The sequence below is a fragment of the Dipodomys ordii genome, unplaced genomic scaffold (genome assembly GCF_000151885.1).
Source record: "Dipodomys ordii isolate 6190 unplaced genomic scaffold, Dord_2.0 Scaffold64, whole genome shotgun sequence".
Taxonomy (NCBI): Eukaryota; Metazoa; Chordata; class Mammalia; order Rodentia; family Heteromyidae; genus Dipodomys; species Dipodomys ordii.
This window is the reverse complement of record NW_012267280.1, coordinates 6,169,475-6,182,229: the sequence shown is the minus strand read 5'-3', so window position 1 is coordinate 6,182,229 and position 12,755 is coordinate 6,169,475. Positions and strand designations below refer to the sequence as shown.

Sequence of the window (12,755 nt, the reverse complement as noted above, 5' to 3'; positions counted from 1 at the left end):
CTAACATAGAATTCAGTGAAGAAGCACTGTAGACCAGGGCTGGGTTCCATACCCAGCAATGAGAGAAAAAAAAAATGGAAAGCTCCTTGAGCACACACACACACACCTAGGCCCACCCCCCGTTCCGTACCTCAGAAAGTGCATCAGACACCCATGTGCTCCAGGTGCAAGCAGAGGCTGATCTAATGCAGAGTTCTATACTCCAGATTCTCAGCATGGCAGGTGAAGCCAAGGGTCTCTGCCCAGCACTGCTGGGACCCAGACTTGAAGGTCTTTGTAGTCATACTTGGTCCAGAGAGCTATAGTACCCAGGGCTGGCAGAATTGGTGGTGCCGGCAGCCTGAACGCCGTGGATCAGCCTCTTGGGCATCTCCTTCAAGGGAACAGTTCTGCATGCCTGGCCAGCACTTGGGAGCTGGCTGCCCAGCTGTCTAGGCCTGGTGCCCATGGGTACACACCAGCACTTGATAAGAGTGAAGAATGGCCTTTTGAAAGAGCAGGTGTCAAGCACTGAAGCAAGCTGTGTGCTTGAAGGGGCAGCAGCTTCTGGGGACACGGGCCTGGGCCCTGTGAGGCCATCTGGTATATGACAGGACAGAGATGTTCTCTACAGGCATCTACTTATACCAATCATCACATGTCCTGCAAATGAGGTTCTAATAGCCTTGGCAGGAAGGTGACTGCCCCTGGTGTAGCTAATACCTCAGCCCTTTTGTCCAGTGGCCCTGGGATGGGGGCAGGGCTGAGCTGCAGGGCAGGAAGCCAGCCCCCTGGGAGATACAGTCACCTATGGTCTCTGCAGGAGACATCCTAGACCAGGAGGAGACTGACAAACCAGGTCTATAAGCAAAAGGTCAATTTTGAGAAATGGAGTCACAAATGATAGTCCTAGGCAAGCAGGCAAGCTCAAGAGTAGCATGGGCCAGCTAGCTTCCACCCTGTCTTCCCAGCTTGACTTGTACCTTGCTGGTCTACCTGTCTACCTAGGGCTGGGCCTGGCCCTGTCCACAGGGCAGGCAGCAAAAAGAGCTGGAGATGGCACCACTTTTCATACCAGAGCCTTGACCTACCTGGCCATGGCTATGTTCAAGGCCCATTCCTTCTTACACCCCCTGCTCTTCCCACACACCTTGAAAAGTCAGACCACATGCTGGCCTCCTTGAAGGACTGAATGCAGGCTTACAGTACTGGCAGCACACTTTATTAAATACAAATGCATGCTGTACATTGTATGTATTACTAATGTCTCTGACAAAATATATTCCAATAAATTTTTGGTATAGCTAATAATTCAAAAGCTGTTGAATGGCATAATTTTAAATCATTCTTTAAAAAATTAAAAAACTTCCCCACCAAAGTGCGGAGACTTCAGTATTTACAACACCAGGAGAGCAGTAGAAATTGGTCGCAGGTTGTCTGGACATGAAGCTGTTGTGTGTTGGGGAGCGTGGGGTGTACCTCAGCCCTGGGCCAGCAGTGCTGCCCGGCAGCTCTCCCGGAGTCTGGAGATGGTTGTCATGGACAGGCTCCCCGGTTCTGAAAAGATTTTCTGGAAGAGACAGAGAAGCTTAAGAACCAAAAAGGCGGCAGCAGGATGCTTTACCTTAGCTGTCTCCTCGCAGGAGCATGACAGATGGGCTGCCTGGCCCTGGAGCTCTAGGTGTCCTGAGGGGTCAGGATCCCACGTCAGCCTGAGGCTGTGGCTTTTGTGAGAAGATGCAGCCAGTCACCCGTCTGCCTCTCTAGATCTTTTTTTTTGGGGGGGGGGGCAGTCAGGGCTTGAACTCTGAGCCTGGGTTCTATCTCTTAGCTCCTTTTGGTCAAGGCTAGTGTTGTACCCCAAGAGCCACATTGCCATGACTATTTCTGTGATTAATTGGAGATAAGAGTCTCAAGGGCTTTCCTGCCAAAAGCCCAGCCTGGCTTTGAGCCATGATCCTCAGATCTCAGCCTCCAGAGTAGCTAGGATGATAGGCATGAGCTGCCAGTGCCCAGCTAATTTTCTTAATGTTAGAATAGCACCACAAGTGGACCTGGAGGCTCAGCAGAGCCATCAAGCCAAGATGTAGTGGCCAGCCTTTCCTGCAGATCCTACTAAGGGCCTGTCTCTGCAGAGACACACACCTGGCCGGGCCTAATACATACTGCACCTTCTCCAGTTTTGATGATAAGGAAGCCAGGTAAGGGTAAGAGGCAGCAAAAGAGCAAATCCCTCTTATCAGAGCAAGAACTAGGTGTAGGGCCACAGAGGGCCAAGTGCTGAGAGCCCTTCCTACCCTGAGTCTGACTCAGGAAGACTGGTTCCCTCTGGAGGTGGTACCTGGAACCAATTATATAAATTCAAATGTCTACAGTGAGAATAGCCTACGATAATCCCTCCAGTTCCAAGGAAGCTGGGGTCCTGGATTACCACAACCACTTTTTGTTGTACTAAGATTTGAACTCGGGCCTGGTGCTTTCTCAGCTTGCTTGCTCCACTGGTGGTCTACCACTTGGGCCATGCCTCTAGCCTGGCATTTTTGCTGGTGATTTTGGAGTGGGAGTTTAAGGGACTTTTCTGCACAGACTGGCCTCAAATCTTTGGATCTCAGCTACTGAGTAGTTGGGATTACAAGCAAGAGCTACAACAGGTCTTGGACACCAGTATCATAATCCTACACTATACTGTGGCTGGACTTGGCCTTCTCACTTCCAGCAAAACACAATTCTAGGAAAATGAAAGCCCTGGGACTGGGAAGATGGCTTAGTGGTAGAGTACTTGCCTTGCATGCATGAGGCCCTGGTTTCAATTCCTCAGCACCACATAAGCAGAAAAAGCCGGAAGTGGTGCTGTGGCTCAAGTGGTAGAGTGCTAGCCTTGAGCTGAAGAGCTGAGGGACAGCAACCCAGGCCCAGAGTTCAGGCCCCATGACCAACAAAAACAAAATGAAAGCCCTCTCCAACACACCTAATACTTGTAGGCTGGGCTTTGGTATCACGTAAACGGTGGCAAACAGGTGGCCAAGGTCCCTCCCAGGCGATCCCACGGTTCCTGTCCTGTGAGCCTCTTCGGGAGGCTATGTACCCCTCAAGTGGCCTGCCTTGGCAGCAATCAACACAGTTGCATGTGGCACCCAGAGGCCCGAGAACACACCAAGCAGCTGCAAAAGCTCCTGTGGGCAGTAGGGTAGAGGCCACACCACCTCTGGTCAGTGGCTGGCACTGGGGCCTTCAAGAGGCCAGAGAAACAGGTTCTGTTTTCAAGTCTCCACTCCAGACTTGTGAAGCCTCTGGCTGACACCTGCAGGGTTTTGGCAAGGCAGGTTCTAGGAGAACCAGTCTGGCCCACCAGGCACAGGAGGGGCCTGCCACCTTCCCAGTTTCCTCCTGGACCATCCCGGGATTCACATGGTCACTGCAGCTGTCAGTGTGTCTCACCCATCCTCAGAAAAGCCTTGTCCCCACAGTACTGGGTTTCTCACTCAGGGTCTGGCACTCTATCAGGTAACACGCCCCACACACAGCATAGAGTCAGCTCCTTGGGGTTATCATCACCAGGGCCCCTTCTCTCCAGAGACACAGCTGGTAGACCTGGCAGGTCAGCGCACTGCCCCACTACTCTGGACTGATGACCCAGAGGCACGGTGGCCTCTATGGCTTCATGGAGACCCCTTGTCTGACACTGCACTGGGACGGGGAGCCGGTCACAGCCTTCCAGGTGGAGAGCTTGCTCCTGGTCATTGGAATGCCAACCCTTCTCAGCCCCAACGCAAACCCAGCCGCCCTCCTGGCATTGAGCCAGTGTCCCATGGACAGCTGGCCAGGAACCTGTTGTTACTTCAGAATAAAAGTGATAGTGAGAGGCTGGGACTGTGGCTCAGTGGTAGAGTGCTCACCTAGAACACATGAAGCCCTGGGTTCGAGTCCTCAGCACCACATAAGCAGAAAAAGCCAAAAGTGGTACTGTGGCTCAAGTGGTAGAGTGCTAGCCTTGAGCAAAAGCTCAGGGACAGTGCCCAGGCCCTGAGTTCAAGCCCCAGGACTGGTCAAAAAAAAAAAGTGAAAATGAGAAGCCAGCTGCAGGCTGCGAGCCATCAGGGCTTGCAGAATCATTAGGAGAATCATTCCTAAGTAAGAGCCAGCTGTGCTCCAGCCTCTCACCCTCCCCACAGCGCCTCAGTCAGCAGGGACCAAGTCCAGCACACAGCCTGCATGGGACTGAGGCAATGACCGTCTGGGTGATGTAACCACCTTCGGTGGCAGGCTGGTCAGGAGACCCAAGCACAGGCTCCAGAGGGGCCAAGAGGCCACAACAGGCCACACTGGCGGGGCTCCACAATCCTGGCAGAAGCCCACAGCGCAGGTGCAGCACAGCCTGCCCTGTGGGTGGCCGGCAGAGGCCTGGCTACTAGGCCAAGTGGAGGTAAGTGGAGCACTATGCTGTCGTGGTTTGGCTCCCAGTTTTAGTATGCGTGAGGAGGGAGAGATGGTGAGCCCCAGACTCCATCAGACTAGCATGGCTTCAAGAAGGAAGCCCTGGGAAGAAGAACATCCTGGCAGAGGCTCAGAGGCCCTGAGAAGGAGGGCATCCCGGCAGGGGCCGGGCCAGGGGTCCCTGTGGGAGGCCCCAGGCCTCACCTGCATAAACGTGTGGCACTCCATCACGAAGTCCCCTTTGGTGATCTGCTTGAACTTGTCGCAGATATCTGGAACACTGTCTGCTTCCAGGATCAAGGCTTGGTGATGCTTAATTAAGGTGAGGGCCACGCGGAAGATGATTTTGGAGCCTTCGTTGAACAAGCAGTCCCAGATTCGAAGCACGGTCTGTGGAGACATGGGTCCATGTCACCTGGGAGGCCACCCGCATGGCCTCGGGCCTGAGCATGGTGCCCGCTCACCTCCACGGGCAGCACGTCCACAAACAGGCAGACGAACCAGCGAGACACCACAAGCGTCCACAGCACACCATGGCCATCCATTAGGGCTGCCACCGCCGGCAGTTTTGTCCTCACCAGCTCGGCGAGGACCTCCTGGTCTGTCTTCAGGCCCAGCATGGCAGGGCTGTAATAATCTGTGGTGGCAGGAAGAGGAAGCTGAGAGGACTGGCACCTGGCTCTACTCCTGGCAGCCTCTCTCCCTCCCAGGCACCAGGCCATCCCAGGAGAGGAAGGGTCAAACTCCAGAGGGAGGGGCGGGGAAGGAGGCAGAGCCGGAGGCCCAGGTCAGATGCCCCTATTCAGTAGACGGAAAGCTGCAGGTAGGAAGCAGCCACTGGAGTTGTCTCCGACCCATTCGTAGCAGGGCTGTACACAAGAGCAGAAAGCGACATCATGGGTCCACACGTGAGCCTGTGGGAAGGGTGAGATGCTGACACATACTATGTCAGAGGGCACTTCAGAGAGACTGATGCCGTGTGTCTCCACGCACTGGAGGCCTGGGGGTCATGGAGACAGACTGGAAGGGAGGAGGGAGGAGTGCACAGGAGATGCTGGTTTGGGAGAGCTCTGTGATCATGGAGCAGCAGCTGCAACAATGCGACTTTCAATGCCCAATTAGCTCTGCTGGTAAACTCTGCTATATGAGTATTTTACCACAATAAAAAGAACATAGAAAGTCAGGCACCAGTACCTCATGCCTGTAATCCTAGCTACTCAGGAGGCTGAGATCTGAGGATTACGGTTCAAAGCCAGCCCAGGCAGGAAAATCCGTGAGACTCTTATCTCCAAAAAACCACCAGAAAGGGCTGGGGAGGTGGCTCAGTGGTAGAGCGCTTGCCTTGCATGCCTGAGGCCCTGGGTTCGATTCCTCAGCACCACATAAGCAAAAAGGAAAAAGCCGGAAGTGGCGCTGTGGCTCAAGTGGTAGAGCACTAGCCTTGAGCTGAAGAGCTGAGGGGCAGCACCCAGGCCCAGAGTTCAGGCCCCATGACCAGACCAAAAAAAAAACACCAGAAAATCCTAAGTGGTACTGTGGCTCAAGTGGTAGAGCACTTGCCTTGAACAGAAGAGCTGAGGGACAGCGCCCAGGCCCAGAATTCAAGCCCCATGACCAAAAAAAAAAAAGGGAGAGAAAAGAAAAAAAAGCACAGAATAGGGGCTGGGAAGGTGGCTCAGTGGTAGAGTGCTTGCCTTGCATGCATGAGGTCCTGGGCTCGATTCCTCAGCACCGCTAAAGAGCTGAGGGACAGCGCCCAGGCCAGAGTTCAAGCCCCATGAAAAAGAAAAGAAAAACATAGACTTTTTCATCTTATTAAGACTTTGTGCTGGGGCTCCAGTGGTAGAGTGCCTGGCCCTGAGTTCAAAACCCCAATACTGCTAGGGAAAAAAGGCAACCAATATAAAATAGATAAACATTTGGGTTTCCTACTAAATAGATGTCTTGTAAATATGGTATGTTGCTATACATTGTAATGCTTGGGAAGTCATTCAGGTAACTTTTCACCAAAGGAGAGCATATGATACACACATTACACACCAGCCACAAGCCCTATTCACACGTAACCACCTGGCAGTGGGGTTGGTGGTGTTGACTGCCATGGCTGGAAAAGAATCACTGAAAATACTGACTCAAGTAGAGCAGGGCTTGTCTTATATACATACCCTATTCTGTCTTATACACATGTTATTATATACATACCCTATCCTGTCTTATATACATCCCATTCCCTATTCTGCCTTATATACATATGCTATTTTTTTTTTTGGTTGGTCGTGGGGCTTGAACTCTGGGCTTGGGCACTACCCCTGTGCTCTTCAGCTCAAGGCCAGCATGTCTACCACTTGAACCACAGCACCACTTCCGGTTTTCTGGTGGTTTATTGGGGATAAGAGTCTCACGGACTTTCCTGCCCAGGCTGGCTTTGAATCGTGATCCGCAGATCTCAGCCTCCTGAGTAGCTAGGATTACAGGCGTGAGCCACCGGCGCCCAGCAATTCTGTCTTACATGCACACCCTACCTTGTTTTACTTATTTATTTATTTATTTTGTTGGTCGGTCGTGGGGCTTGAACTTTGGGCCTGGGCGCTGTCCCTCAGCTCTTCAGCTCAAGGTGAGCACTCTACCACTTGAGCTACAGCGCCACTTCCTACCTTGTTTTATATACATACCTAATCCTGCCTTATGTACATATCCTATCATGTCACATACATACCCTATCCTGTGTTATATATGTATGCTATTCTGTCATATAAATACCCTATCCTGTCTTAAATACATATGCTATATACATACCCTTTCCTGTCTTATATACATATGCTATTGTCTTATATACATATCCAATTCTGTCATATATATATATATATATATATATATATATATATATATATATATATATATCCTATTCTGCACCTGCCTCTGAACCTTCAGCATTGGTCTTCCTTCTTCCTCTAGCCCCGGATTCTTTTGTTCTTAGTTTTGAGACAAGGTTTCCTTATTCCTTATGTGGCTCAGGCTGGTTTTCAACTGTGATCCTTCCGCTTGGGCCTCCAGACGGCAGGATGACAGCTGTGGCCTCCACACTGGCTTTCTTCCTTCACTGAGCCAGTCTCATTCCAGCGGGAGAGGTGAGGCCTGAGGATTGTCAAGGCCGCCCCACCCTCTTGGCTGTGTGGAGGGAGGGCTGAGCAGGAGCCGCAGGGGATTTGCAGAGTGGCTCTGTGTGACCTTGGCCCCGGCACAGAGAGGCTTAGAACAGCTTCCAAAAATATTCACTAAACTCACCCTGAACTCCGCAGCTGAGTCAGTCTCCCAGGAGAGGATTGGATTAAATCCACCTCGCCACTCCTGGACACACTCCTTACAAGTAGAAAACCAGGCGAACAGGCACCCAGCAGCTTCCACTGGCTCGGCCTGGTCCTGGCTATGCCTGCCCCCCTCAGCTCCTCACCCAGGCTCAGACACAGCCCCACCCGTTCCAGGACAGGTGGAGAAGTGCGCCAGCCCCAAGTTCTGGGGTCATATGGATTATATGACACATGTTCCTAATGGACAAGGACCAAACCATTTCACCAATGAGCATCCTTAGGACACCTTATCCAGGGTGCTGAGGCCTGCTGTGGGAAGGGAAGAGGGACAGAAAAAAAAGGAGGGAGTGAGGGAGGGAATGAGGAAGGTGGGTCTCCAATGTCCTGTCTGCTGTGTGGGTACCAGGGAGGACACAGGCCTAGAGCCCCAGTCAGGAGACCCAGGCCTGCACTCCCTGCCGCGTCCGGGCGCCACTCTGCAGCCTACACACAGACCCCAGTCGGCACCAGCTCCGAGCTCTCCTGTGGGCAGTTCTCCATGACCTTGGGAGCAGTTCTGAGGTCTCTGCCACCCGATCACCCCTTGGGGTGACCCAAACTCTGGCCAATTCTCTGGGGGCTGCATGTGGGGAGGACATTCCTTTGCCTTCCATGGAACAGGTGATCCCCAGAATTCTCCAGCAACTCGGAGATGTGACACTGCTCCAGCTAGGTAAGGACGAAGGAAGATGTGACTTGTCCACCCCAGGTCCCTCCTCTGCCCTAGGCCACGGGAACCAAAGGTCTCAGAACCAGCAGGTGCAGGAAGAGCTCAAGAAAAAGAGCCCCTCCACACACACACAGCTTCCTCTTTCCAGCAAGAGCAGTGCTCAGCTCCAACCCAGGGAGGGCAACAGCGACACCAGGCGCACAGCAGCTCCCTCTGTGACCTCAGCTCCTCCAAGGGCATGTGCCACACCAGAAGAGGCCACGTCCTCAGGGGGTGTATCACAGAGCGTGGCTCTAAGTGTTCGGCTCCCGGGACTCAGCTCAGCTCATGTGATCTGGGTCAGGACAAGGGAATCAAGGCCAACAGGAGGACCAAACCTACCACACCCAGGACCCAGAAGCCCCCCTCCCTGGCCCAGCCAGCAGAGTCCAGCCCACACCTGGTAGAAACCAACAGGACAGGGAGCTATGGCCTACTGAATGGGCCTTGCCAGGAGCCGATGGCTCAGCCTGTCATCCTAGCTACTCAGGAAGCTGATCTGAGGATCAAGGTTCAAAGCCAGCCTGGACAGGAAAGTCTGTAAAACTCTTATCTCCAGTTAAGTATAAAAAAAAAATCTGGACGTAGCGCTGTGGCTCAAGTAGTAGAGGATAACCTTGAGCAAAAGGACTCAGGGACAGCATCTAGGCTTTGGGTTCAAGCCCCACAACTGGCACAAAAACAAACCCAACAGGACAGGCCTTCATGACCACTGCAGGGCAGGCCTGCTGGCCCCTGCTGGGCTACTTCTGCAACAGCAATTAGCAATGTTCCCTAATTGCAAGGAGAGAAAACTTAAATGCAACTGGTTTTTCAAAGGTCAGGCTCACATGGTCTCCTGGAAGTTCCACAGGCCAAGTGAGAAACCAATGCAGTTGGCAGGGAGGGCAGGCCCTTTGAGAGGAGGAGCAGCAAGAAGGGAGGACAGGTGCAGGGGGGAGGCGAGAGGGCTGGGCTGTACAGAAGGTGCAGGAATCTGTCCCCAGAGATGCGCCCATCCACACCCTTCCACTTGAAGGCACCAAGTCTCCATTGGAACAATGACCCCACGACTGCGGGAGTGGGGGGCAGGCACCACAGAGGTGCAGGCCGAGACTTCGGGACCCCAAGCCTGCTCAGCAGTCACCTGCTCTTCTGCGAACTGGGGCAAGATCATCACGGGAGTAAAGGGAAGTCCTGTCACAGGTGGCGAGATGCGGAGGAGCAGGGTGTGGCAGACCGAGGATGAGAGAGAGGATGAGAGAGGATGAGAGAGGCCGAGGATGAGAAGGGGGAGAGGCTTCAGGCGGACAATCTGGGCTTGCCCTGGGGTGAACTCAGCCAGGGACTAGTCAGTAGGTTCCATGGCTCCCCACCTCCCTGGCTACATTCCTCCTCCACGGAAGCGGCAGACACTTCCAGCTGTCGGGGGACCATGCCACATGGAAATGGCATCCTAGAGGTCTGACAGCCCTGGCTATGGGAATCTGTGTCCTCAGCACTGGAGAATGCTGTTGTTAGTGCTCTGTTCTGCCTGACCTTGTCAACTGCATCCCTTTGTCATTAGTGCTCTGCTCTACCTGACCTTCTCACCTGCAGCCCTTTGTCAGACTTTTAGGAATTTTTTTGTTTTATTTTTTGGTGGTGCTGGGGCTTGAACTCAGAACTTGGAGTCTTGTGCTTCTTAGGCAGCACTCTACCTCTTAAACTGTGGCCCCAGGCCCTTGGCTGTTCTGAAGGAAGAGCTTATTTCTCTTTTTACCCCAGCTGGCCTGGACTGCAATCTTCCTACTTGACTTTCCCTAGTCCTGTGGGTCCAGTCTTCAGCATGGCAGGCCCTCCCTCTGGGTCCCGTGGACTCAGTCCTCAGCACAGCAGGCTCTCCCTCTGGGTCCTGTGGACTGTCTTCAGTGTGGCAGGATCTCCTCTAGGTCCTGTGGACCCAGTCCTCAGTGTGGCAAGCTCTCCTCTCGGTCCTGTGGACTGTCTTCAGCGTGGCAGGCTCTCCTTCTGGGCTTCGTGGGTCCCGTGGACTCAGTCTTCAGTGTGGCAGGCTCTCCTCTGGGTCCCGTGAACTCAGTCCTCAGTGCAGCAGGCTCTCCCTCTGGGTCCTGTGAACTGTCTTCAGTGTGATAGGCTCTCTGCTCGGGCCTGTGGACTCAGTCCTCAGTGTGGCAGGCTCTCCCTCTGGGTCCTGTGGACTGTCTTCAGTGTGGTAGGCTCTCTGCTCGGGTCTGTGGACCCAGTCCTCAGTGTGGCAAGCTCTCCTCTCGGTCCTGTGGACTGTCTTCAGAGTGGCAGGCTCTCCTCTGGGTTCCGTGAACTCAGTCCTCAGCATAGCAGGCTCTCCTCTGGGTCCCATGGACTCAGTCCTCAGCATGGCAGGCTCTCCCTCTGGACTTCATGGGTCCCATGGACTCAGTCCTCAGCATAGCAGGCTCTCCTCTGGGTCCCGTGAACTCAGTCCTCAGCGTGGCAAGCTCTTCCTATGGGTCCAGTGGACTCAGTCTTCAGCATGGCAGGTTCTACCTCTGGGCCTTGTTGGGGCAGCACTGTACTGCTTCAGGCAAAGACCCTTCCTGCTTGCCCAGCTCTCAGGCTGCTGCCTGCCTCGATGAACCACATGCTCCAGCTCCTGGGACCTTCCAGCTGCTTCTTCCTTGTGCGGATGTCTATGTCTGTGATCCTCTCCAGGGCCCAAGCCCAGCTTCAGTGAGGATATATGTACGCAGAGGTATGCAGCCACTCATCAGAGCCTACACCTAGCACCAGTGCCCTGGCCAACAGGTGAACTCCCTGGGGCCTGCCACGTCCCCACTGTGCAACAGGTTTGAAGCGAGTGTGTATCGCTCAGCTGTCTGAAAACTGAGACATGTGCGCAGTGTGACTGCAGCCAGGAACACACTGTAGGCCAGGGAGACGGCAGCTGAAGCTATGTAACCCTCTCTGAGTTTTTGTGGGGGTTTTTTGTTTTGTGTTTTTGTTTTTTCCCAGTCGTGGGGCTTGAACTTAGGGCCTGGGCACTCCTGAGCTTCTTTTGCCCAAGGATAGCACTCTACTACTTGAGCTACACTAGAGCTTAAAGCTTTTTCCTGGTTAATTGGAGATAAGAGTCTCAAAGGCTTTCCTGCCTGGATCGCTTAGAACCTTGATTCTCTTACCTCTGCTTCTGGAGTAGCTAGGATTACAGGCATGAGACATGGGTGCCCCACCTCAGCTGACCATTCAGTAATAGTGAAAACAGGAATACACTGGCCGGCAGGATCATCAACATACCAGGGAGTATTCTTCCAACAAGGGCATCCAAGAGCCAAAAGGATTCCTCCTCATTCTTTGTTATAAGAATCAGATATCCTGCTATGAAATTCATTCCCTGAAACCAAAAAAAAGTGAAAGAAAATTTAGTCTTAAACCACTATGACCCTGTGACCGTCTGGCTGCCAACTGCTGGGGTTCCAACCAGTTCTCTTGTTTCTCTCTGAAATTGGCAGGATTCTGGAACACCTTCTGTTAGAACTACAGGCCTGCCGTCTAGTTTTGTGTTTAGGCAGCTTACATAAAATGAAGAAAAAATAGACAGTTAAAAGAACCCTCTAGGGCTGGGAATGTGGCTCAGTGGTAGAGTGCTTGCCTAGCATGCATGAAGCCCCAGGTTCGATTCCTCTGTACCACATAAGCAGAAAAAGCCAGAAGTGGCACTGTGACTCAAGTGGTAGAGTGCTAGCCTTGAGCAAATGAAGCTCAGACACAGTGCCCAGGCTCTGAGTTCAAGCCCCAGCACTGGCAAAGAATAAAACACTGAGGGAGGAGAATGACAAGGATCACCCAAGCCCAAGCTACATAGACACTTCTGGTCTCCAAAGGAAAAGACTGGGTGCACGGCTCAAGTAGTAGAGTGCTGCCCAGCAAACACTAAGACCAGCACCAAGACAAAGTCAAAGCTCTCTCCACATCTACTTCTGCTGTGGTGGACAGTCCAGGGCAGCTGCAGGAGGGTCACAGCCTGTGCAACCTGATCTTGCTGCATTAGTTCTGAAAGTGGGGACCCCCGGTCAGAGGACTGCATGGGGGGTGGGGGGATGTCGAGAGTGGGTTCCCTCCTGGAAGACTGCACAGGAGATGGGGGGCATTGAGGGCGGTTCCCTCCTGGAAGGCGGGGGGGGGGAGGGGAAGGAACAGGAGGACTGTCGAAGGTGGGTATGGGAGGACTGTTGAAGGTGGGTCCCTCCTGAAGGACTGATTGGGTTCGGGAGGGCTGGAAGGACCGGAAGGACCATAGAGGGCAGGTTCCCTCCTGGAGGACTGCA

General features: G+C 53.2%; 1 protein-coding gene across 2 annotated transcripts in view; it reads right to left on the bottom strand.

The window, feature by feature from the left end:
* Positions 1–1,179: 1,179 nt before the first annotated feature.
* The window catches only part of Grtp1 (growth hormone regulated TBC protein 1), a 16,106-nt gene continuing 4,530 nt past the window's right edge, over positions 1,180–12,755 (bottom strand). The window contains exons 5-8 of one of the 2 annotated variants that reach the window (XM_013022603.1): positions 11,725–11,821; positions 4,878–5,050; positions 4,618–4,803; positions 1,180–1,549 (exon numbers count right to left, since the gene is read on the bottom strand). In XM_013022603.1, coding sequence (XP_012878057.1) covers positions 1,460–1,549; positions 4,618–4,803; positions 4,878–5,050; positions 11,725–11,821 — 546 coding nt within the window. In that variant the 3' untranslated portion in view covers positions 1,180–1,459. The remainder of the gene's footprint in view (positions 1,550–4,617; positions 4,804–4,877; positions 5,051–11,724; positions 11,822–12,755) is intronic. The other variant, XM_013022604.1, reaches the window with a different exon arrangement.